This window comes from Oncorhynchus tshawytscha, unplaced genomic scaffold (genome assembly GCF_018296145.1).
Source record: "Oncorhynchus tshawytscha isolate Ot180627B unplaced genomic scaffold, Otsh_v2.0 Un_scaffold_1528_pilon_pilon, whole genome shotgun sequence".
In the NCBI taxonomy this organism is placed as follows: domain Eukaryota; kingdom Metazoa; phylum Chordata; class Actinopteri; order Salmoniformes; family Salmonidae; genus Oncorhynchus; species Oncorhynchus tshawytscha.
The window spans coordinates 1,535,084-1,557,363 of NW_024609832.1; the positions used below are offsets into that span (position 1 = coordinate 1,535,084).

Here is a 22,280-nt window from a genome sequence, read left to right on the forward strand (position 1 = left end):
TTACACAGTTTTCACATAAGGCAATACACCTACATTACGCAAAACAATTGACAGAAATCTTTACCAATCAAAGGTGTGCTCAATGAAGACATCCTCTACAATCATTCATGCAAAAAAATAAAAACAAATCCTGATATAATTACAACTGTCTCTAATCAAATATAAGAAATTAAATGAAACAAATGAAATGAATGAAAATAAAACATAAGGCTTAGCACGCATTCATTTGCATCAAGCCTGTCTTGAGCATTTGGCCGATGTGTTTCATAGATACCTGGTGCCACTTCAAAAGGTGTCCGATTGTTGGTAGCCTGAGGGATGCCACATTGGCAAAGGTGTCATCGTTTACCTCAACGGCCTGATTTATTTCAGACAACCGTCTGTCATTCCTGGCCCTCACCATTTCCACCACTGTCCACTCCTCCCGGTCGGTCAGCACACGGCCACGGCCAACAATATGGGGTGTTCTGTCAATTCTGAGGGTAGAACAGAGTATACTGTCAATTATTCATACTGTAAGAATACTGGAACATGTTCTGTGAATTTACATGCATTATAATATGCCATTTACTGTAAATGTAATGGTGAAGCATAGTTCATATCCTGCAGACTTACTGGTTTTCTTGGCAAAACGTTATCATGATCAAATTGACAGTTGATCTTTTCAGATTGGGGTGAAATAATCTGGCAGATTTGTCCATGGTAAGGCCTCTGTTTACCACATGGTCAGCAGAGATGTCCCACGAAGATGGCCGGGACTTATATCATAACCGCCATCAATAAGACAGTACTGTGCAGCCGTCTTCATCGACCTGGCCAAGGATTTCGACTCTGTCAAAATATGATAATATTTGATAATAATATGATAATAATAATATTTATATGAAAGGTATTTCTAGATGAAACACAGATTAGGTTTGATGAAAAAGTTGTGTGATTTCATGTGTTGTACTTAGTCAATTGAAAAGGTGCTTAAAGTTTTGAAAAAACAGCCTTTTTGTTCATCTGTTTGGAGTTTTGTACGGAGTTGTGAAACTGCACCACATACTTGTGAAAATAGTACCAAAGCAAGAAAAAAAAGGGCAGGCAACATGCTGCTCTGAGAAACAGTAGTATGGCGTTGATGTAATTCTCTAGATCTACAGTGGAGGTCCCTGTTGCTCATCAACTCCCTGGAGTCTATGTCCCAAATGGCAACCTCTTCCCTATGGGCCCTGGTCAAAAGCAGGGCACTAGATAGGGATTAGGGTGTCATTTGGGATGCACTCCCAGTTTGTTTACCTAAGGTCCATTAGAACTCTGGGCCTTTTCACTTGAAGCACAGGACAGAGGTCACAGTAGTGTCAACAGCAATCCTTCACCTGGCCTGTGTATACGCAGGTGCAGAAGCAGGTGCATGAAAGTTACACAACGATTGGCTTGACTTCACCTCTCATTAATAGCCATCACAATCATCCACTTTCTCATTCAGTTCTGAGTTACTGAGCACCGAACTAATTAGGAAGTCTTTCAATAAACTCTCTTAACCTCCATCAGACATATGAACAGAAGCCTTATTTACTTAAGTTTATTTAAGAATACAGAAACAATACTAAACCAGTGAATACATATAAAAACACTTTATTAATAAAAAGATTAAAGCATTGCCAAGTTACACAAAGTTGAGTTTTCATAAAACAAGGATGACAATCTACTGCAGATTGAGGTCTTGACTTCCTCTCTAAACCTGAACAACGTTGGTAAAGGGACTTCACTGACTGACCTCTAATTAATCCAATCCTTAAAAAAAAGAGAAAAAGCTTAAATATCACAGATGGGGGGTCTTGATAGATGACATCTAGTCTCCTATCCTCCTGAAGTTGAGTCGGGTGGTCCCGTGGTTTTTCACTGAGGGTTGCATTGTGATTGAGAAGTCTAGGACCCCTGGTCGGTTAGGCAATATGGATGGGTGTGTTCCAGGTCGTTTTTTATTGCAGTCACACAGCACACATTATCTCATACTTCTTACAATGCCTGGATAAGTATTTATCTTGAATGTATCAGGAACCATATTAATATGATAGTCTAGCAAATCTTCTAAAAATATGAGATGGGGACTAGAGGCTGATTGACATATACAGGCCACAGGATGCAGCAGACTTCAGAGTTAGACTCCTTGTTGGGTTGGTCTGCTAGTCCTCCTCTCCCTCAGACTCGGACTCTACATGAGAAAATAAACAGATTATTATTAAACAGCTCCTCTTAGTGGTCAAAATAGGAATTACAGGTGAGTGCTCATCACAGCCCAAGTCTACAGAATGTTAATAGTCCAGTTTCATTGATTCAACAATGATTTTCTGAAAATGCAATGGCTTTCTTTTCCGTTATTGATTAGGTTACCTGTAACTGTAACCTGTATTTAACCTGTAAATGGTACCTTCTTCTGCATTTTGCAGCCACTCAACAAACTTCTTCATCTGCTCGACAAAGACACCTTTCCCTTTGGTGGTGTGAGTATCTTTGTACCACCTCAGAATGGCCTCCTCACTCAACACATCAGCTGGGTGGAGAGAAGACGAACAGAACAGGAACATTTAGCATAGCACCACAAGGAGAAGTTATGTGAAATTGGAATTTGAGTTTACTTCCTAAATTGAAATGGAATTGACCGCAACCCTGACTACTAAGACAAATGAAAGAGATACTTTTTTTTTTTTATTTTTTACATAAGAAACTGTGAAACATTGTCCTGTATAATATGATAACACTGACCTTTGTAGAAGAGCACCACTATCTTGGAGAAGGACTTCATGAAGTGGATATTGTCATAGCAGTACTCCTGGATCCTCAGTAGCAGCACCAGCTCTGACTGGCCCTGGGTGCTGAACGCTGCTAGCAGGGGGGCATAGTGCTGGAGGGGAGAGGATACACACCCCATCAACTGTCATTCATTCATGGTTGACGTTAGCGTTGTGCAGTACTTCAAGGTGTTTGAGAGCCTCCACAGTGACCAGCTCTCATGTTATAGAGTGGTTGGGTTAGGAGTGAGATAAGTTATTAATGGTTGATGTTATGATGTACTTTAAGGTGTTTGAGGGCTTGCTCGGTGACCAACTCCTCCTTCTTGTTCCACTCCACAGCATTCATGAGAATGTTCCACAGCAGACCAATCACAGCCTGCTCCTGGAGAGCACTCCTCTTCATCTCCTCCTTCACGTACACCACCATCTAGAACCACAGAATAATTCTTTACTGTCCATTATGTTGGAGAATGGAATTGATCATTTTTGCTTCTACAACCCAACCCAGAGACAAACACACCCCAAGGAGGGGTTGAAAGCAGAGGGGGACGCAATGCAGTGCTCTTGGAGCTTGTTCAAGGGCACAAAGGCAGGACATGGTATCTGGTATTCCACCTCTCGTATGGGGCAGTCCTGAGAGAGGCGCTCCTGCAGTTCTTTCTGCAGCTCCTTGCGTGTTCCCTGAGACTGCTGCACACGCATAAAGTCTGACAGCTCCTTCAGCCCTGCCTCATTGAAGTACTTTGAGAAGTGCTCCATGTTCTGCTTGTTGGCAGGAAACAACTCCTAGAGAAACAACAAGAAGTCTTGACTCAAACAACTTCCAATGAGCTTCAACCCTACAAATTCACTACAACAGTTCCCTCTTGTGGCTGAGCACAAGTAAACAAAAATTGTAGCACTGTAAAAGAGTCTCTCTAACCACCATTTGAGGAGTCACTGAATTTTTTGACATAAGGTTCAAAACCACTGCTCTAGGTTACCTGCCTAAAAAGTGTTTCTTACCAGGAGTTTCTTATCCAGGTTAGCCTTCCTCAGGGCTGAGGTGACGGCATTGGCATCTTTCTCAGATATCCATGCCTTGAACATCTTCACCGCAAAGGATGCAGAAATACCTGCAAGATACCAATAACAGACAAGAGTAAGAGAGCAACTTGGAAGAAAGCCAGAGCTATAAATATATGGCAAAAATATATGCCTCAAGAACCCCCCCCCCCGCACACACACATACACACACACCTTCCTTGACAACATTGTCACTGAAGAGGCTGGTGAGGATGGGTGGGGGCAGAGTGCCGTTAGCCAATAGGATACCAGTCAACATTGCCAGCTTGGTCTGCTCTGATTCGCTGAATGCCTTCAGGAACAGCAGAAGCTATGGGATAAAACATCAGGACAGGAAATTATGTAAACTAAAGACAATAGGATCAAAAATGATCTACACAGCTGAAGATATAAAGTCTAATCACAAGTACATAGGATAATCCAAAACTGAAGTAGAACTGCTGTAGCGACTTCATACGAGCCTGTTTCCTGTGAATACTTTACCTTTTTGATTTCCTCCTCGAAGGCATTCTGCAGGTACTTGTACCTCCTGATAAGCTTGTTAAAAACCTACAGACACACACAGAGGGACATGAGATTCAGTGACAGACACAGAGAGCTGGGACAGAGAGACAAACAGATCGTGAAGGAGTGCAGTGACTTTAATCCAGGAGGATTATATAAAAATGGTCATCGTGGACACACTGGATACTCCCAGGGGATTGGTGGGTATTAGCAGATCTAATACCACTCCACTGCGGGTGTCTTCCTCCGACATTCCCTTCTACCCCAGTCAATGGTAAAACAGAGAGAGAGTGTATGTGTATACATGTGTGCTCACGCATTCATGAACAGCCATGGCCTGTTCACCCCACTATCATCCAGAAAGCAAGGTCAGTAGAGGTGCATCAAAGCTGTGACAGAGAGACTGAAGAACAAATTCCATCTCAAGGCCATCAGACTGTTAAATGGCCATCACTAGCCTGCCTCTACCCAGTACCCTAAACTTGGTCACTGTCACTAGTCGACTACCACCTGGTTACTCTACCATGCACCTTAGAGGCTGCTGTATTTGATTGTGTGTGTGTGTGTGTGTGTACCAACCTGAGCATAGTGGCGGAGGTTGGCATGGTTCTCCTTGGTAGTAAACACACAGTGTTCTGTCACCTTGGTCTTGTCCCCCTCGTCAATGCGCGTCCCACCGGGAGCTGAGACAGACAGTTATTTACATTACGATTGTAGTGATTGAGGGGGCAGAACCAGCACAGCCGGAGAGGGTAGTGACCCTGGTGCCATAAAGATCAACACACCACTTCAATGACCATCTATCCTGCCCAGCAAAAAAGTGATTAGAAAGAAGAGACGGACGGACATAGACAGACGGACAGAAAGACGTGGCAAGTCATCAGGGTCAAGGGTTAAAGCTTTAGCCCCGTTAGCTAGCAGCATGGGCATGTCCTTCCTGTCAGCTATAACTGTAGAATAATCAGACCGAGACCTACCTATCTACCCTATGTCCATGATTGATTGATATAACAAGAAGTTGTGGATATCATGGAGATAGTGGAGCATAAGGATGGGAGAGAGCAGACCCTGATGTACAGTAATTAGTAATCACACGTTAACTGGATTATTATACAACATTACTACACCCATTCACAGGAAGGAGAGAGAGAGAGCGCTTTGTTTCCGCCTAGTCAATCATCTATTTACTATCATCTCTCCATTTTTTCCCCTTTATCTGTTCCACCCCTGAGGTGGCTGTTGACATAGGGTGATCCATTGTTGTATCCTGTTTGGGCTAAATGAGGATGTATGTGAGGGCTTAACTACTCACTACACTATCTGAAGTCTTAGAGCCGACCTGTTAGATCTGGATCTAATGTCTACTATCCCTGTTGACTTCAGAACTGCTTCATAGGACTGCGGTGGATGTAAAAAAAAATCATCACTTACTGTATGTATTCATGCAAATATCATACCGTCAGTGTAGCACATTTTATTAATAGTGTGCCTGCATGAACCAGGTACCTAGCCTTCATGCTACTAAAGGCTAATGTGGTTCCCTGAGAGGCTGGTTCCTGTCATGTATCCCTGGTTTCCATCTGAGCTGCTGTCTCTCCCCTGACACTGCCAGGCTCTTATTATAGGAGCAGGGTAAACCGGTTATCTCTAATAGGCTTGACATGCAGTATGCAGTGACTGACACAGGCCCCATCCTGTGTGTGTGTGTGTGTGTGTGTGTGTGTGTGTGTGTGTGAGACAGAGACAGACTGACAAAGACTGTACATTCAATTAATTCTACAAAGATTACACACGGCAGGATGTGAATGAGCATGTGTTTGTGAGTGTGGTCAAAGACATACTCTTTGTGAGTATTCCATGCCATGTAAACAATGAGTGTGTGGGGAGAAAGACAGTGATTATAGAATAAATCTACCAGCTTAGGTCTGCAGGGTCACACTGACCACCAGTTAACAGGACAAAGGGTTCAGCATATTAATCAATGCCCCACCCCCCACCTCACTGAACACAAATATGTCCACAAATACAAAAAAACTGTGTTCAAGTACCCTCATCTATTAGTGAGGAAAACGTGGGAGTTAGAACAAGTGAATACAGCTCAATGAGCAGTCCACTGACGCATACAGCAGGAACAGTGTATCCGGTTCTCTGATAGGCCAGGATGTCTTTGACCCTGGTAATCTGACAAAGCCAGCAGTGATCTGTTTGTCCTTGCCTGAGAGGACATGGGCATGCTTGGTGCCCTAGTGCGAATACTGATACGAAGGGACCAGGATGGCCCATTACGGAGCAGTGAGCTGAAACCAGGTGCAGATGTCCATGATACTGTAGCTACCTTAGTACAACACCTAGCAACCTCATCAAGCGGGGCAGACCTCTTGGTGTAATGGCAAAGATTATGTACTGACAGTCCTGGGACCTGGATTCAAGGCCCGGTCGGGCTGCCTGCTAAATTCGGCCCAATCCACTCACCGAGCATGCTCCCCGCGATGAGGATGTCGAAGAGAGTGTCGGCATAGCGACGGTAGTCGAGTCGGGACCCGGTAACGTCCAGGAACTTAGCTACAGCATCGAGGTCCCCTCCTGCTTCGTTGAGGCCCAGAATAATTGTGTCTCTAAAAACTGTGGGCTCAAACTTCTCCTTTTCATCTGGGTGGGGAGGAAAGAGCAGAGGAGAACATCCTTGTTGCATGTACACTAATGTGTGTTAAACCTTAACACAGATAACATCAGAAAGTGAGGTATGGTAAACCATGCATAATACAGTAGATACCTTATGCCAGGGATTATTAACTAGATTCACCTGCAGGTTGATTTTTTTCTTGAGCGGATGGTCAGGGGGCCAGAACAATAATTACAAATAATTGGTAGACTGCAAATTGACCGCAAGAAGCCTAAACAGATATAATATTTGACTAAAACAATCACGCTTATGTTTGTATACAGATTTTCCTAAATTAAAATCACTTGAAGCGTATTTTCACAATCTTTTACAATACAAATAAAATTTAAATGTGCTCAGTTCCCCAGCCAAGGTGTGATGAGGACAAGGGACCCTGCCCTGATGGGACACTACTTACCCTGGGGGAGAGTTAGCCTCCCCGATTGATCCTCTGTGGTTTTCACAAAGAACAGTGTCCAAACGATATCCCCTTCATTAACAGATCCCTGGGTATCAACACACGGCTCAAGAGAATCAACAAGGTGCCCCACGGCGTATGAACCCAATGTCCCTACGACACTACACGTTCTTCTGCTCTGTGAGTAATATATATAATGACACCCACTGCTTCTGGACTGGCAGGAAGTTCAGCTATAGCCTGGTCCCAGATCTGTTTGTGTGGTCATGTCTGGGAGTTGCCAAGAGAGCACAAACAAGAGAGCTGACATTCTAGGAACTTAAACATCTTATTGACTGGGAGCCAGCCTGGATCGTAGTAGGTGTTGTGTAAGAGGGAATGTCAAGCCACAACAATCCATTGCTGCAAGAGAGAGATGAAACAGAACCCTAGACACAAAGAGTATTTATAGTCTGTTTATGTGTGGAGAGGACAGAAGAGAACAGGAGAACCCTGCTAAACCTTTGCTGGTCCCTTACTAAGAAGGAGATCTTAATAGGAGAAATCTAAGCTAAAAGTGTGCATTGACACTCTGGAGGTCGTGAGACTCAAAAGATAATCAAGACATCTCACAGTCTTAAAGAGGCAGTTGATTTAAGAAACCGGTTCAATTATTTGGTACTGCAACGTAACACTGTCTGTCGTCTTGACAACATATTGGTATTGCAATTTCACACCATGCATGTTGTCTTGCCAACATACTGTATGTGGTAAACATTAGGCATTGACATTGGGCGTTGACAGCTGTCTGTGGCTGTAACTCAACTCACCCCTTTTCCTGGTCTTGAACCGCTGGCCTGTTAGCACTGGCTTCTGTTGCTTACCGGTATTCATAAAAGTCCTGAGGAAGAAAACACACACACAGAAACAGGAAATGAGCAGACCATTAGCACTACAACATACAATAGTACCATTCCATCGAATGACAGAATATCTTTGTTTCTGTCAGGCCTACTGCAACAGCAGTCTGTAAACAAAACATATTTAAAGGCCTGTAACATTATTTATACGTGTTAATATGCCCAAAATATACAATGTCTGACAGTTTACTAACAGCCAACAAACCATTTAATAATAGTTCATAAGCGCTTCAGTCAATCTCAGACCTTCAACACACCTTCAAAATGTCACTGAGCAGCCATTTATTTTCTACAGGCTTCCACAACTAAAAGTCAGATGTTCACATGCCCAACCAGAGTCCAGAAGGCTAAAGGAACAGGTGAAAGCTCTATGCTTACCAGCTGTGAGTCCCTCTTAGCAGTGACAGGGAGTTATTTAGAGTGTCACTGAATTTCCTGTGAATGTCTCAGACTTGTCCTGCCTGTCAACCTTGTGCCCTGTGAATGTCTGAAACTTGTCCTGCCTGTCAACCTTGTGTCCTGTGCTATATACTGTATGTTGCAGGCTCATCCCGGTCCATGTCCCTGCAGCGTAAACTAGTCTCTCCCTGATTCGCTCAATCTAATTCCCTCTGAATCCCCCCTCGCTCTTTCTCTTAGACGCGTGTCAAATTACAACAAGGACATGTCGGACCACGGTACACACACACACACACACACAAAGGTTCTTTGAGGGCACACTCCTCCTTAGGACAGACATATACAGTCAGACAGGCCAGTACTAGAGGGTCAAGTGATTAAGGAACTGTATAATCTACTTTACCACACCAAGACATGTTGTCTGGAGGGGATTCCACAGAGCACACTGTAGTAACCTTGTCCCAGACCTGGATGTGCTTTAGCCAACTTCTCTGACTGGGTGACATATCATAATTGGTACAACAGTGTCAGGGTACAGGCAAAAGCCAGGGTGGCAAGTCTGCTGAAAAAAAATGAAACAAAAAATAGAATAAATAAATAAATATATTCGGCAACACATCAACAAAACATTTCTGGACAGCTACTAAACAAACATGCTGAGGATGGCAAATAAAATAGCAGAGTACCCCTCCCATTTGGGTTCAACTCAGAGTTTGCGCTCCTGCCGTCCAGGAAGCACTCCAGACTCCCATGTGTGCCACACAAACTGATCCTGATGAACAAATAAGGAGAACAATAGGGACATGCCATCTCGCTCACCATTTCGCAGTGCATTCTCTTGTACGTAAAGCAAAAATCAGAAATTTCGTCAAAGAAATATCTAATATCATGTTTGGCATGACAAGGAATGAGCAGAGCAGGGAGGACTTGTCTGAATTCTACAGATGGGTTTAGGCTGTCTGTATCTGAAATCAAATAAAAGGTGTATTGGTCACGTACACAGAGTTTGAGAAGTTATCACAGGTGCTCCAACAATAGCTAGAAAACAATATGCAAATAATCCCAAAGTAAAAATGCACTCATCAGAACGAGCAATGTCAGAGACCGTAATATAAATACAGGACCAGTCAAAAGTCTCGACACACCTACTCATAACAGCGTTTATTTTCACTATTTTCTACAATGTAGAATAATAGTGAAGACATCTACACGATGAAATGACACAAATGGAATCATGTAGTCCTTCCCTGTGTTTCCTGTCTCTCTGTGCCAGTTCGTCTTGTATGTTCAGGTCAACCAGTGTGTTTTTCCCGTGCTCCTGCTTTTCTATTCTCTTTTACTAGTCCTTCCGGTTTTGACCTTTGCCTGTTTTTCTGGACTCCATTCCCGCCTGCCTGACCATTCTGCCTGCTCTGACCTTAAGCCTGCCTGCCATTCTGTACCACCAGAACTCTGAATTGGTTTTGACCTTTGGTCATGGACAGGCAATTCTGTCTACCCCTTTTGGATTGTTAATAAACATCTTGGACTCTAACCATCTGCCTCCTGTGTCTGCATCTGGGTCTCACCTTGTGCCCTTAAAATTGTACGCCGCCCAATGGGACTCCCAATCACTGCCGGATTTGAATCAGGTATTGTAGTGTTGCCTCTTACACTGAGATGCAGTGCCTTAGACCGCTGCACCACTCGGGATCCCTGACGCGTTGCGTTATGCGTAAGAACAGCCCTTAGCTGTGGTATATTGGCCATATACCAGACCCCCTTGGCCTTATTGCATAAATATACAGTATACATTACAAAATCATGGGCATTAATATGGAGTTGGTCCCCCCTGTGCTGCTATAACAGCCTCCACTCTTCTGGAAAGGCTTTCCACTAGATGTTGGAACATTGGAAGCAAGTCCCCCCAGCATTCAGCCACAACTGCAATAGTGAGGTCGGGCACAGATGTTGGGTGGTTAAGTCTGGCTCGCAGTCGGCGTTCCAATTCATCCCGAAGGTGTTCGATGGAGTTGAGGTCAGGGCTTTTTGCAGGCCAAATTCTTCCACACTGATCGACAAACCATTTCTGTAAGGACCTCGCTTTCTGCACGGGGCATTGAACACCTACTCATTCAATTTAAGAGGAAATAAGTCCCAGACTTTATTGTGCGTTATCCTCGATGATTTTATTCATGTGCATGTATGGCTTTTAATTTGTGTGCTTGTTTTTTTTAAATGGGCGAATTAATAAACTAAACTAAAACTGTTGAAACAGGAAAGGGCGAAAACCAGAAACTGCTGCCACAAAGTTGGAAGCACAGAATCATCTAGGATGTCATTGTGTGCTGTAACCTTAAGATGTTCCTTCACTGGAAGTAAAAGGGCCTAGCCTGAACCATGAAAAACAGCCTCAGACCATTATTCCTCCTCCACCAAACTTTACAGTTGGCACTATGCATTGGGGCAGGTAGCATTGTTCTGGCATCAACCAAATCCCTATCCGTCCGTCGGACTGCCAGATGGTGAGGAGTGATTTATCAGCGTTTCCACTGCACAAAAGTCTAACAGCACTTACAGTTGACAGGTACGGCTCAAGCAGAGCAGAAATTTGATGAACCGACTTGTTGGAAAGGTGGAATCCTATGACGGTGCCACGTTGAAAGTAACAGATCTTCAGTAAGGCCATTATACTGCCAATGTTTGTCTATGGAGATTGCATGGCCGTGTGCTCGATTTTATACACCTGTCAGCAAAGAGTGTGGCTAAAACAGCTCATTTGAAGGAGTGTCTCCACACACACACACACACACACACAACCGATCATTAAATGTTTTAGAACACCTACTCATTCAATTTTTTTGTTAATTTTTTTACTATTTTCTACATTGTAGAATAATAGTGAAGACATCAAAACACATGACAAATGGAATCATGTTGTAACCAAAAATATATATATATTATATTGGAGATTCTTCAAATAGCCACCCTTTGCCTTGATGACAGCTTTGCACACTCTTACTATTCTATAAACCAGCTTCACCTGGAATGCTTTTCCAACAGTCGTTGAAGAAGTTCCCACATATGCTGAGCACTTGCTGGCTGCTTTTCCATCACTCTGCAGTCAGACTCATCCCAAACCATCAAAATTGGGTTGAGGTTGGGGGATTGTGGCGGCCAGGTCATCTGATGCAGCACTCCATCACTCTGTTTCTTGGTCAAATAGCCCTTACACAGCCTGGAGATGTGTTTTGAGTCATTGTCCTGTTGAAAAACAAAATTATAGTCCCACTAAGCCCAAACCAGATGAGATGACGTATTGCTGAAAAATGCTGTGGTAGTTTAGTGTGCCTTGAATTGTAAATAAAAGCACAGACAGTGTCAACAGCAAAGCCCCCTACACTATAACACCTCCTTGCTTTACGGTGGGAAATAAATGTGCAGAGATCATCCGTTCACCCACACCGCATCTCACAAGGACACAGCGCTTGGAACCAAAACTCTCCAATTTAGACTCCAGCCGAAAGGACACATTTCCACTGGTCTAATATCCATTGCTCATGTTTCCTGGCCAAGCAAGTCTTTTTGTTATTGGTGTCCTTTAGCAGTGGTTTCTTTGCAGCAATTCGACCATGAAGACCTGAGACCACAGTCTCCTCTGAACAGTTGAGGTTGAGATGTGTCTTACTTGGGACGCAATTTCTGAGGATGGTAATTCTAATGAACTTATCCTCTGCAACAGAGGTAACTCTGGGTCTTCCATTCCTGTGGCGGACCTCATGAGAGCCAGTTTCATCACATTGTTTGATGGTTGTCACGACTGCACTTGAAAAAACTTTCAAAGTCCTTGAAATGTTCTGCATTGACTGACCTTCATGTCTTAAAGTAATGATGGCCTGTCATTCCTCTTTGCTTATTGGAGCCCTTTACATAAAATAGACTTGGTCTTTTACCAAATAGGGCTTCCTTCTGCATACTTTTGACCGGTACTGAGAGTGATAATATATAAACTCAGCAAAAAAATAAACGTCCTCTCACTGTCAACTGCATTTATTTTCAGAAAAATTAACGTGTGAATATTTGTATGAACATAAGATTCAGCTACTGAGACAAACAGAACACGTTCCACAGACATGTAACAGAAATTGTGTCCCTGAATAAAGGGGGTGGGTGGGGGGATCAAAATCAAAAGTCTGTCAGTATCTGGTGTGGCCACCAGCTGCATTAAGTACTGCAATGCATCTCCTCCTCATGGACTGCACCAAATTAGCCAGTTATTGCTGTGAGATGTTACCTCACTCTTCCACCAAGGCTCCTGCAAGTTCCCAGACATTTCTGGGGGGAATGGCCCTAGCACTCACCATCCGATCCAACAGGTCCCAGACGTGCTCAATGGATTGAGATCCGGGCTCGCCGCTGGCCATGGCAGAACACAGGCATTCCTGTCTTGCAGGAAATCGCGCCCAGAACGAGCAGTATGGCTGATGGCATTGTCATGCTGGAGGGTCATGTCAGGATGAGCCTGCAGGAACGGCACCACATGAGAGAGGATGTCTTCTCTATAACGCACAGCGTTGAGATGGCTTGCAATGACAACAAGCTCAGTCCAATGATGCTGTGACACACCGCCCCAGACCATGACGGACCCTCCACCTCGATCCCCCTTCAAAGTACAGGCCTCGGTGTAACGCTCATTCCTCCGACACTTAAACGCAAATCCGACCATCACCCCTGGTGAGACAAAGCCGTGACTCGTCAGTGAAGAGCACTTTTTGCCTGTCTGGCCCAGCAACGGTGGGTTTGTGCCCATTGGCGACGGTGTTGCCAGTGAGGACATGCCTTACAACAGGCCTACAAGCCCTCAGTCCAGCCTCTCAGCCTATTGCGGACAGTCGGAGCACTGGTGGAGGGAGTGTGCGTTCCTGGTACAACTCGGCAGTGGTTGCCATCCTATACCTGTCCCGCAGGTGTGATGTTCGGATGTACCGATCCTGTGCAGGTGTTGTTACACGTGGTCTGCCACTGCGAGGACGATCAGCTGTCCGTCCGGTCTCCCTGTAGTGGTGTCTTAGGCGTCTCACAGTACAGACATTGCAATTTATTGCCATGGCCACATCTGTAGTCCTCATGCCTCCTTGCAGCATGCCTAAGGCACGTTCACGCAGATGAGCAGGGATCCTTTTGGTGTTTCTCCAGAGTCAGAAGAAAGGCATCTTTAGTGTCCTAAGTTTTCATAACCGTGACCCTAATTGCCTACCGTCTGTTAGTGTCTTAACGACCGTTCCACAGGTGCATGTTCATTAATTGGTTTATGGTTCATTGAACAAGCATGGGAAACAGTGTTTAAACCCTTTACAATGAAGATCTGTGAAGTTATTTGGATTTTTATTAATTATCTTTAAAAAGACAGGGTCCTGAAAAAGGGACGTGCGAATAGAAAAGGTGTACAGCCGTAGTTATATAGGATGAGCCGTGACTAGAAAACAGTATATAAAGTGGGTAAAACAGTATGTAAACATTCAAGTGACCAGTGTTCAATACGTACAGTGCATTCGGAAAGTATTCAGACCCCTTGACTTTTTCCACATTTTGTTATGATACAGTCTTATTCTAAAGTGGATTAAATAGTGTCCGCTCCCCTCAATCTACATACAATGCCCCATATCACAAAGCAAACACAGGTTTTTAGAAATGTAAATTTAAAAATAGTCCTGGAAATATCACATTTACATAATTATTCACACCCTTTACTCAGTACTTTGTTGAAGTGCCTTTGCCAGCGATTTCAGCCTCGAGTCTTCTTGGGTATTACTCTATAAGCTTGGCAACCCTATATTTAGGGAGCTGCTCCCATTCCTTTCTGCAGATCCTCTCAAGCGCTGTCAGGTTGGATGGGGAGCGTCGCTGCACAGCTATTTTCAGGTCTCTCTTGATCTGGTTCAGGTCCGGGCCACTCTTGTGTTGTCTTGCCCGTGTGCTTAGGGTCATTGCCCTGTTAGAAGGTGAACTTTTGCCCCAGTCTGAGGTCCTGAGTGCTCTGGAGCAGGTTTTCATCAAGGATCTCTGTACCGTTCATCTTTCCCTCGATCCTGACTAGTCTCCCAGTCCCTGCAGCTGAAAAACATCCCTACAGCATGATGCTGCCTCCACCATGCTCCCCATAGGGATGGTGCCAGGCTTCCTTCAGACGTGACGCTTAAAATGCAGGCCAAAAAGTTATATCTTCTTTATAAGCATGCTGAAAGTGTGTTAATTTGTTTACAGAGAATTAGCATTGGTTAAATTGAGATTTGAATGGAGCGGCAGGTTTTTGTTCCTGCGAGTGTGGATCGGTGTTTAGCGAAGCGGTTGGAAAGATCTTGGTACAGCCTGACAGGATGTTCTCAATGCATGTGTAGACGTTTGTGAGGGTCTTCGTGGACAAGCTGAATTTCTTCAGCCTCCTGAGGTTGAAGAGGCCTTCTCGACCACACTGTCTGTGTGAAGGGACCATTTGAGGACTTGGACTCCAGAGGGGAGATTCTGTCATGCCACTGGCACCATCAGTCATAGTGAAATGTAATTTACTCAGTATCCTCCGGTTAGAAAAGATGTCATCAAAACCTAACTCAGTGATAAAATGGTTGTCATTTATATAACGAAGCAGAAAATATTTCCAAAAGACAAACCACATTTAGCACATCTTATTTTACATTGTAGGCGGCTAAAACGGAACCTCGCATCCCTCACAAAATCCCATCAAGCACCTATCATCAACACCATTACTGCCACTTATGCAGCATTGGAATAGTCTGACAACTGATTTTTCAAAAGCATTATCACTGATATGAATGATGCTCTCACAACATCTGGAAGCCTTCTTTACAACAATGAGACAAATAAGCCTTAAGACATTATAAAGGCTCATATATGCTTATTAAAAGTAATAATGCATTATACCTGCAGGTATTATAAACTCTAAGACATTATAAAGGCTCATATATGCTTATTACAATCTATAAAGCATTATAGATGCAAGTGTTACCAACAAATCATATTTGATGGTTAGAGGTTACTTAAGGTTAGAGTGAGCCTCTTGTCTCCCTTCAGCTCTGCACAATGTTTATTCTGTAAAAAGACCTCGAGAGAGCACCAGACAATACCCACGGCTTCAGTCTTTTTACCCCAGTGAGAGCACAGAGAGCTGGGCTAAGGACGGATAGTCTGCCTTGGGGGATGGTGGAAGTGGTCCCACAGCAATTATCAGTGTGGAAGATGTAAACAGGACTCACCTGATGTAAACCTCCACACAGTTGTGTCACCTCAGATGTAACATTGTGAAAATGAGAAGAAAATCTGACATTTTCTGTGATGAGGAATTCAATCTGAATAATGTCCCTTTTCAATACCAGGTTGTCTGTGAAAAGGCCTATTACTCTGTTTTATCACAAGAAATGCAAGGGGGGGGGGATAAAAATCAACCCTCCTTTCACAATATTACTCCTCTGTTCATTTAGGCATCTAGAGCCAAATCTCAGGGTAACAGTCTGTCACGAGAGACTCCTCTGTTAGTGGACCTCTACTCTATTGACTCCATGACAGAGGACCAATTAGATGTGGATGGCTGCGCTAGTAACGTCGCTGACCAGTTTCATAACCACATGTAGACATGGTCAGTCACAACTAGGGTTGCAAAGGATAGGATATTTTCCAGTAAATTTTCCAATTCTAGGTCCTGCGGCATATTTTGGTTAAACTATCCGCAATTGCATGCACAGTGCACTCTTCCATCACATGTACAGCTGATTCTCAAGATCTTGCACACTAATGAGATGTTATTGAGCCCACACTACTACACTGTCTGAGCCAAGGACTACATGCTTTCTGGTAAGTTTTGATTACAATACTGGGTGGGGTAAATATAATTTTATATGACACAATTTTTATTAACTAGTAAATAGTAGCCTACAGCAACGCGTGTTTAAAATAATTTCTAATTTGACAATTTCTGCTAGTTAGTTTTTGCTACCATGTGGGTTTTAGCTTGAGCCTGCTCACTGAGGTGTTAATGCACCTGTTTCCATACACGTTTCATTTTCAAATATTTATCTTACAAAAGGAGTTGAGTACATATGCAAATACTGTGCCAAATCATACGTGAAGAACGCAAAGATGCAGAATCATCTTGCCAAGTGCATAAAGTTCGCTCAGCGCTCACAACAAGCAAACTGACAAAAGTCCCTCTATTTCTAGTCGAGGTGAAAAGTGATGAATCAGACACCTTATCGATAGCAACAGCTCATGGTCCTCCTGGAATTATAAGTTGTTGTTTTTTACTCAATGGAGGAACATAGAAAAATGCTGATGAATGTCTTGCTTGAGCTGTGTATGCAACTGGTTCACCTCTGATGCTCACAGGCAATGTATATTGGAAGAGATTTCTGAATGTTTTTCCTCCCAGCATACACACACCTCCAACCAGACATGCTTTATCTACTCATTTGCTGGATGCAGAGTTCAACAGAGTTCAAGTGAAGGTCAAGCAAATCAGAGAAAGCAGACTGTGTTGCAATCATCTCTGATGGGTGGTCGAATGTTCGTGGGCAAGAAATAATTAACTACATCATCTAAATCCCTCATCCATTATTCTACAAGAGCACATACACAAGGGACAACAGACACACTGTTCTCCACATTGCAGATGAGCTGAAGGCAGTCATCAATGACCTTGGACCACAGAAGGTATTTGCACTGGTGACAGACACTGCTGCGAACATGAACGCCCATTGGCTGTGCTGCTCATGCATTGAATCTGCTCATCAAGGACATCATGGTACTGAAAAGAATGGAAACACTCTACAAGAGAGCCAAGGAAATGGTTAGGTATGTGAAGGGTCATCAAGTTATAGCAGCAATCTAACTCACCAAGCTTAGTGAGAAGAATAAGAGCACCACATTGAAGCTGCCCAGCAACACCTGTTGGGGTGGTATTGTCATCATGTTTGACAGTCTCCTGGAGAGGAAGGATTTCTCTCCAAGAAATGGCCATATCACAGTCTGCCGATATGGACAGCCCCATCAAGAGGATCCTCCAGGATGATGTATTTTGGGGGAGAGTGGTAAGCAGCCTGAAACCTATAGCAGTAGCCATTGCACGGATTGAGGGAGACAATGCCATCCTGTCTGATGTTCAAACTCTGCTTGCAGATGTAAAAGAAGAAATCTGTACTGCCCTGCCCACTTCACTGTTGTGCCAAGCAGAGGAAATTCTGAAATACATCAAAAAGAGTGAAGAGTTCTGCCTGAAGCCCATACACACCGCAGCGTACATGTTGGACCCCAAGTATGCTGGCAAGGGCATCCTGTCTGGTGCAGAGATCAACAAGGCATTTGGTGTCATTACTACCGTGTCTCACCACCTTGGCCTGGATGAGGGCAAGGTTTTTGGCAGTGTGGCGAAGTACACTTCCAAGCAAGGGGTTTGGGATGGAGATGCAATATGGCAGTCGTGCCAACATATCTCATCAGCCACCTGGTGGAAGGGACTTTGTGGATCTGAGGCTCTTTCCCCTGTTGCCTCCATCATCCTCCAAATCCCACCAACATCAGCCGCCTTAGAGCGCAACTGGACCAATACAAGGGTTGAAAAATTGGTGGCCATGTGGGCAAATTTGACAACGAGCCATCCTCAAGGTTGGAATGTGACAGTGAAGATGAGTCTGATGTTCAAAAGGTGGACATTGAGGAGGTCCAGGGAGAAGACATGGAAGCCTGAGAGGAAGACAACCAAAGCTTTAGTTTCTAGATCATTTTACAGATTTAGGAGATGTGATGGATCATTCAATATTCCCTTTCTTTTGTTGTTCAGTGAAATCATCCCATGTGAAGAGTTAACTCATTTAATTAAAGTTAAATTCGTAACTAAATTGTTTTTAAAAATGATTTATATTGGAAGGATTTAATCATTTGCAATTATGTCTACGTATGATAATGTAAAAGGTTTGTTTGTCTCCATATGATATGGTAAATATATTCAATGCAAAAAACATGACATTTAAATGGTATTAATATGCATATATTCCCGTTAATTCCCATATATTCCCATTAATTCCGATGCTTACCAAGCCAAGTAATCAAAGAGCAGCAGTTAAATAACACGGGGGGTACCGGTACAGAGTCAGTGTGCGGGGGCACCAGTTAGTTGAGGTAATATGTACATGTAGGTAGAGTTATTAAAGTGACATAGATAACAAAAGAGAGTGGCAGAGGTGTGAAGGGGGGGCAGCAGCAATGCAAATATTCTGGGTTGCCATTTGGAATATGTTTGTTGAGCCCTCTTCATGACTGTCTTGGTGTGCTTGGGCTTGATAGTTTGTTGGTGATGTGGACACCAAGGAACTTGAAGCTCTCAACCTGCTCCACTGCAGCCCCGTCGATGATAATGGGTGTGTGCTCTGTCCTCTTTTTCCTGTAGTCCACAATCACCTCCTTTGTCTTGATCACATTGAGGGAGAGGTTGTTGTCCTGGCACCACACGGCCAGGTCTGACCTCATCCCTATAGGCTGTTTCGTCGTTGCCGGAGATCAGGCCTACCACTCTTGTCTCATCAGCAAATTTAATGATGGTGTTGGAGTCGTGCCTGTCCATGCAGTCATGAGTGAACAGGGAGTACAGGAGGGCACTGAGCACACACCCCTGAGCACCCGTGTTGAGGATCAGTGTGGCAGATGTGTTGTTACCTACCCTTACCACCTGGCAGCAGCCCAGGGAGGTGTTTAGTCCCAGGGTCCTTAGCTTATGGATGAGCTTTGGGGGCACTATGATGTTGAGCACTGAGCTGTAGTAAATGAATAACATTCTCACATAGGTGTTCCTTTTGTCCAGGTGGGAAAGGGCAGTGTGGAGTGCAACATCTGTGGATCTGTTAGGGTGGTATGCAAATTGGAGTGGGTCTAGGGTTTCTGGGATAATGGTGTTGATGTGAGCCATGACCAGCCTTTCAAAGCACTTTATGGCTACAGATGTGAGTGCTACGGGGCGGTACTCATTTAGGCAGGTTACCTTTGTGTTCTTGGGCACAGGGACTATGGTGGTCTACTTAAAACATGTTGGTATTACAGACTCGGACAGGTTGTACACACAGGCTTTGTAGACCTGTCCAACTGACATTCAATGCCCAAAATACAATTCCTGGAAACAGGCAACAGTCGCCAGAGAATACTGACAGGGAGACTCAACCGCCTCTGTGGAGCTCAATGTTTCTGATAAGAACTACAGAAAGTGTGTGCTGGTATGAGAGGATGACAGTGAAACGGGACTACAGTATAAACAGACTGGTCTCATAGATTAGACATGACATAGTAAACATATGTTACATTTGGTATGGTTAAATAAGACAGATGGTTAAAACAAAAGTAGAGTGGTTGGTCAGGCTGGATGGCTAGGTGTATAACGCGAACGTCTAGCAACCCAAAGGTTGTGAGTTTGAATATCATCAGGGACAACCTTAGCATTTTTCAACTACTTACTACATTTGAGCTACTTAGCATGTTAGCTAACCCTAATCTTAACCCTTTAACCTAACTCCTAAACTTAACCCTAACATGAACCCAAACCACTAACCCCTAGCCTAGCTAACGTTAACCACCAAGTTAGAGTTCATATCATATTGTACGTTTTGTAAATTTGTGTAACGACCCTGGGTTTATTATAAGTGCGGAAATCGACTTTGCCGTTTGAGCGTGCTTTTACTGCACAGTTGATAGCGCGCCGGACCTCGGGCTCAAAGGTCGAGGGTTCGAGACCTGGTCCCTGCTGTTTGATTACACTGATGTCAGAAGTGGGATAAAACCCAGGGTCGTTACAATATCATACGAAATGGGGTGTCTCGGATTTATGTACAGAATAATACGAAATGCTCTGAGATTAGGTTGGTATAAAATAATGCACCTCAATAAATGAGTGCCCTATCATATTGTAGGTTGGCATTTTGTCATGTTTGTTCTGGAGGTACTAGCTAGACTCCGTAACAATAACCACATAAAATCTGATTTTAATCCTAGCCTGAACCTTAACCTCACCGCTAACCCTAACCATAAAATAAGACCAAAAACCTTATTTTTGTTTCATGAAATTTTACAATAGACACTATTTTGACTTTGCAGCTAAGGGGAAATAGCTCAGTTCTTCCTCAAGGACAAGCCTCATGATTCAGACTTGATTTTTCCTTACGGTTAAATAGAGTGTCAAAACCGTAAATGAATTATAATCCACATAATAATTCAAATTTCCTGTTGCTGCTGTAGCAAACTGTCTACTATAGCCATTTAGCCGCAGCGGTTACCTCGATCGTTATTATTGGATCACTGATAATCTGTACACGTGACAGATTATTTTATTAGGCAAGTCAGTTAAAAACAAATTATTATTTACAATAACGGCCAAACCCTAAACCGGAAGATGCTGGGCTAAAGTGTGCGTCTCCTTGTGGGAGTCCCAATCACGGCCAGATGTGATAAAGCCTGGAATCGAACCAGGGTCTCTAGTGACGCCTCTAGCTCTGAGATGCAGTGCCTTAGACAGCTGTGCCATTCGGGAGCCCCGAGGCTATCCAATTCCAAATATACCCGAATACCAGTCTCGTTCTCCAATATGCTATTAGATCTTTGGAGGACGTTGGCACTATGGAGGACGTGGGCACTATCATGTCACAAATAATGTTTATAAAGCTTCTTTAAAATGATACATAATAGGTAGTAGCTACATCGTACAGTAGCCCATGCCCGTAGTCATTTCCAAAACCGCCCAACCCCTGTGCGCACCTGTAGCGCACCTCATGGTCGGCAGAACAAGCTTGATATTTGTCGAATAAAACAACTTCTGTAAAGAAGTACTTACGACGAACAACAAACAGTTTAGGAGAGTGTAAGGCATGATTTCAATTCCGTTACATGACTAAACTTGTCACAAAATCTCGCCATACTAATCAAGTTTAACAGTTAAACCTGAAATAGTATTACATTTCACGATGTGAAATACTTGAGGGACTTACCCTGCAGTGGTTGACTCTACAACAAGATGAGATGACAGAAGAGAAGAAAGAATAGTTACTTATCGCAGCGTCGGACTGACCACTTGAAATACAGTCGGGATAAACCAAAGACGTCAGCATAGTGGAATCCAGGCAAAATTAAATATACCAAACGATTACATTAACATACGGCGATCTTTGTACTTCAAATAGATTTATTACAAACAATTTTATAATAAAGAATAATAATAATATATGTTCGATATACATGCATGACATTAACGTTATGGACATTCTGTCACCGCTTTCTTCACATTGTGGTGTAGTCCAAGTATGGTTTATTCCTTCTAGAAATTTGGTGAAGTAAATCATCTTTTACTGTCGTCGTGTCAAATGGAGTGACGAGTTTGGGATAAATACATATCCACAGCAATATATTGTTTGTCAACACTTGTGAACTCAGAGAATATTAATTACATGTTAACAACAAAGAGAATGGCTGCTCCCATAAAGGTGATCTTTCAGCACACGAGCAGGAAATATTTAAGGTTATTGCTGCAGGTA

The 22,280-nt window shown here is 43.4% G+C and overlaps 1 protein-coding gene across 3 annotated transcripts; it reads right to left on the reverse strand.

Moving 5' to 3' along the window:
- Positions 1–1,604: 1,604 nt before the first annotated feature.
- On the reverse strand, positions 1,605–21,830 carry LOC112229596 (basic leucine zipper and W2 domain-containing protein 2). 3 transcript variants are annotated; one of them, XM_042319546.1, is made up of 13 exons: positions 21,738–21,793; positions 8,239–8,309; positions 7,430–7,517; positions 6,822–6,998; positions 4,929–5,032; positions 4,329–4,394; positions 4,020–4,155; positions 3,786–3,895; positions 3,396–3,566; positions 3,061–3,207; positions 2,752–2,890; positions 2,417–2,539; positions 1,605–2,200 (listed from the first exon to the last, which is right to left on the reverse strand). In XM_042319546.1, exons 4-13 carry the CDS (start codon positions 6,826–6,828, stop codon positions 2,172–2,174), a joined length of 1,032 nt encoding a protein of 343 aa, XP_042175480.1. In that variant the 5' UTR covers positions 6,829–6,998; positions 7,430–7,517; positions 8,239–8,309; positions 21,738–21,793; the 3' UTR covers positions 1,605–2,171. The 3 variants fall into 3 exon arrangements, with proteins under 3 accessions (XP_042175480.1, XP_024251294.1, XP_024251295.1); XM_024395526.1 differs by lacking the exon at positions 7,430–7,517 and having other exon boundaries at positions 21,738–21,830; XM_024395527.2 differs by lacking the exons at positions 7,430–7,517; positions 21,738–21,793 and adding an exon at positions 8,707–8,925.
- Between the last annotated feature and the right edge of the window lie 450 nt (positions 21,831–22,280).

What these genes read in the sequence shown, in the direction of transcription:
- LOC112229596 (XM_024395526.1), bottom strand. Translation starts at nt 8,302, where the DNA reads ATGAATACCGGTAAGCAACAGAAGCCAGTGCTAACAGGCCAGCGGTTC. An exon ending in AAGCCCTCAAACACCTTAAA is followed by an intron (nt 2,891 to 3,060) that starts GTACATCATAAC and finishes TCTCCCCTCCAG; the next exon opens with CACTATGCCCCCCTGCTAGC. An exon ending in AGTGGTGCTCTTCTACAAAG is followed by an intron (nt 2,540 to 2,751) that starts GTCAGTGTTATC and finishes CTCTCCACCCAG; the next exon opens with CTGATGTGTTGAGTGAGGAG.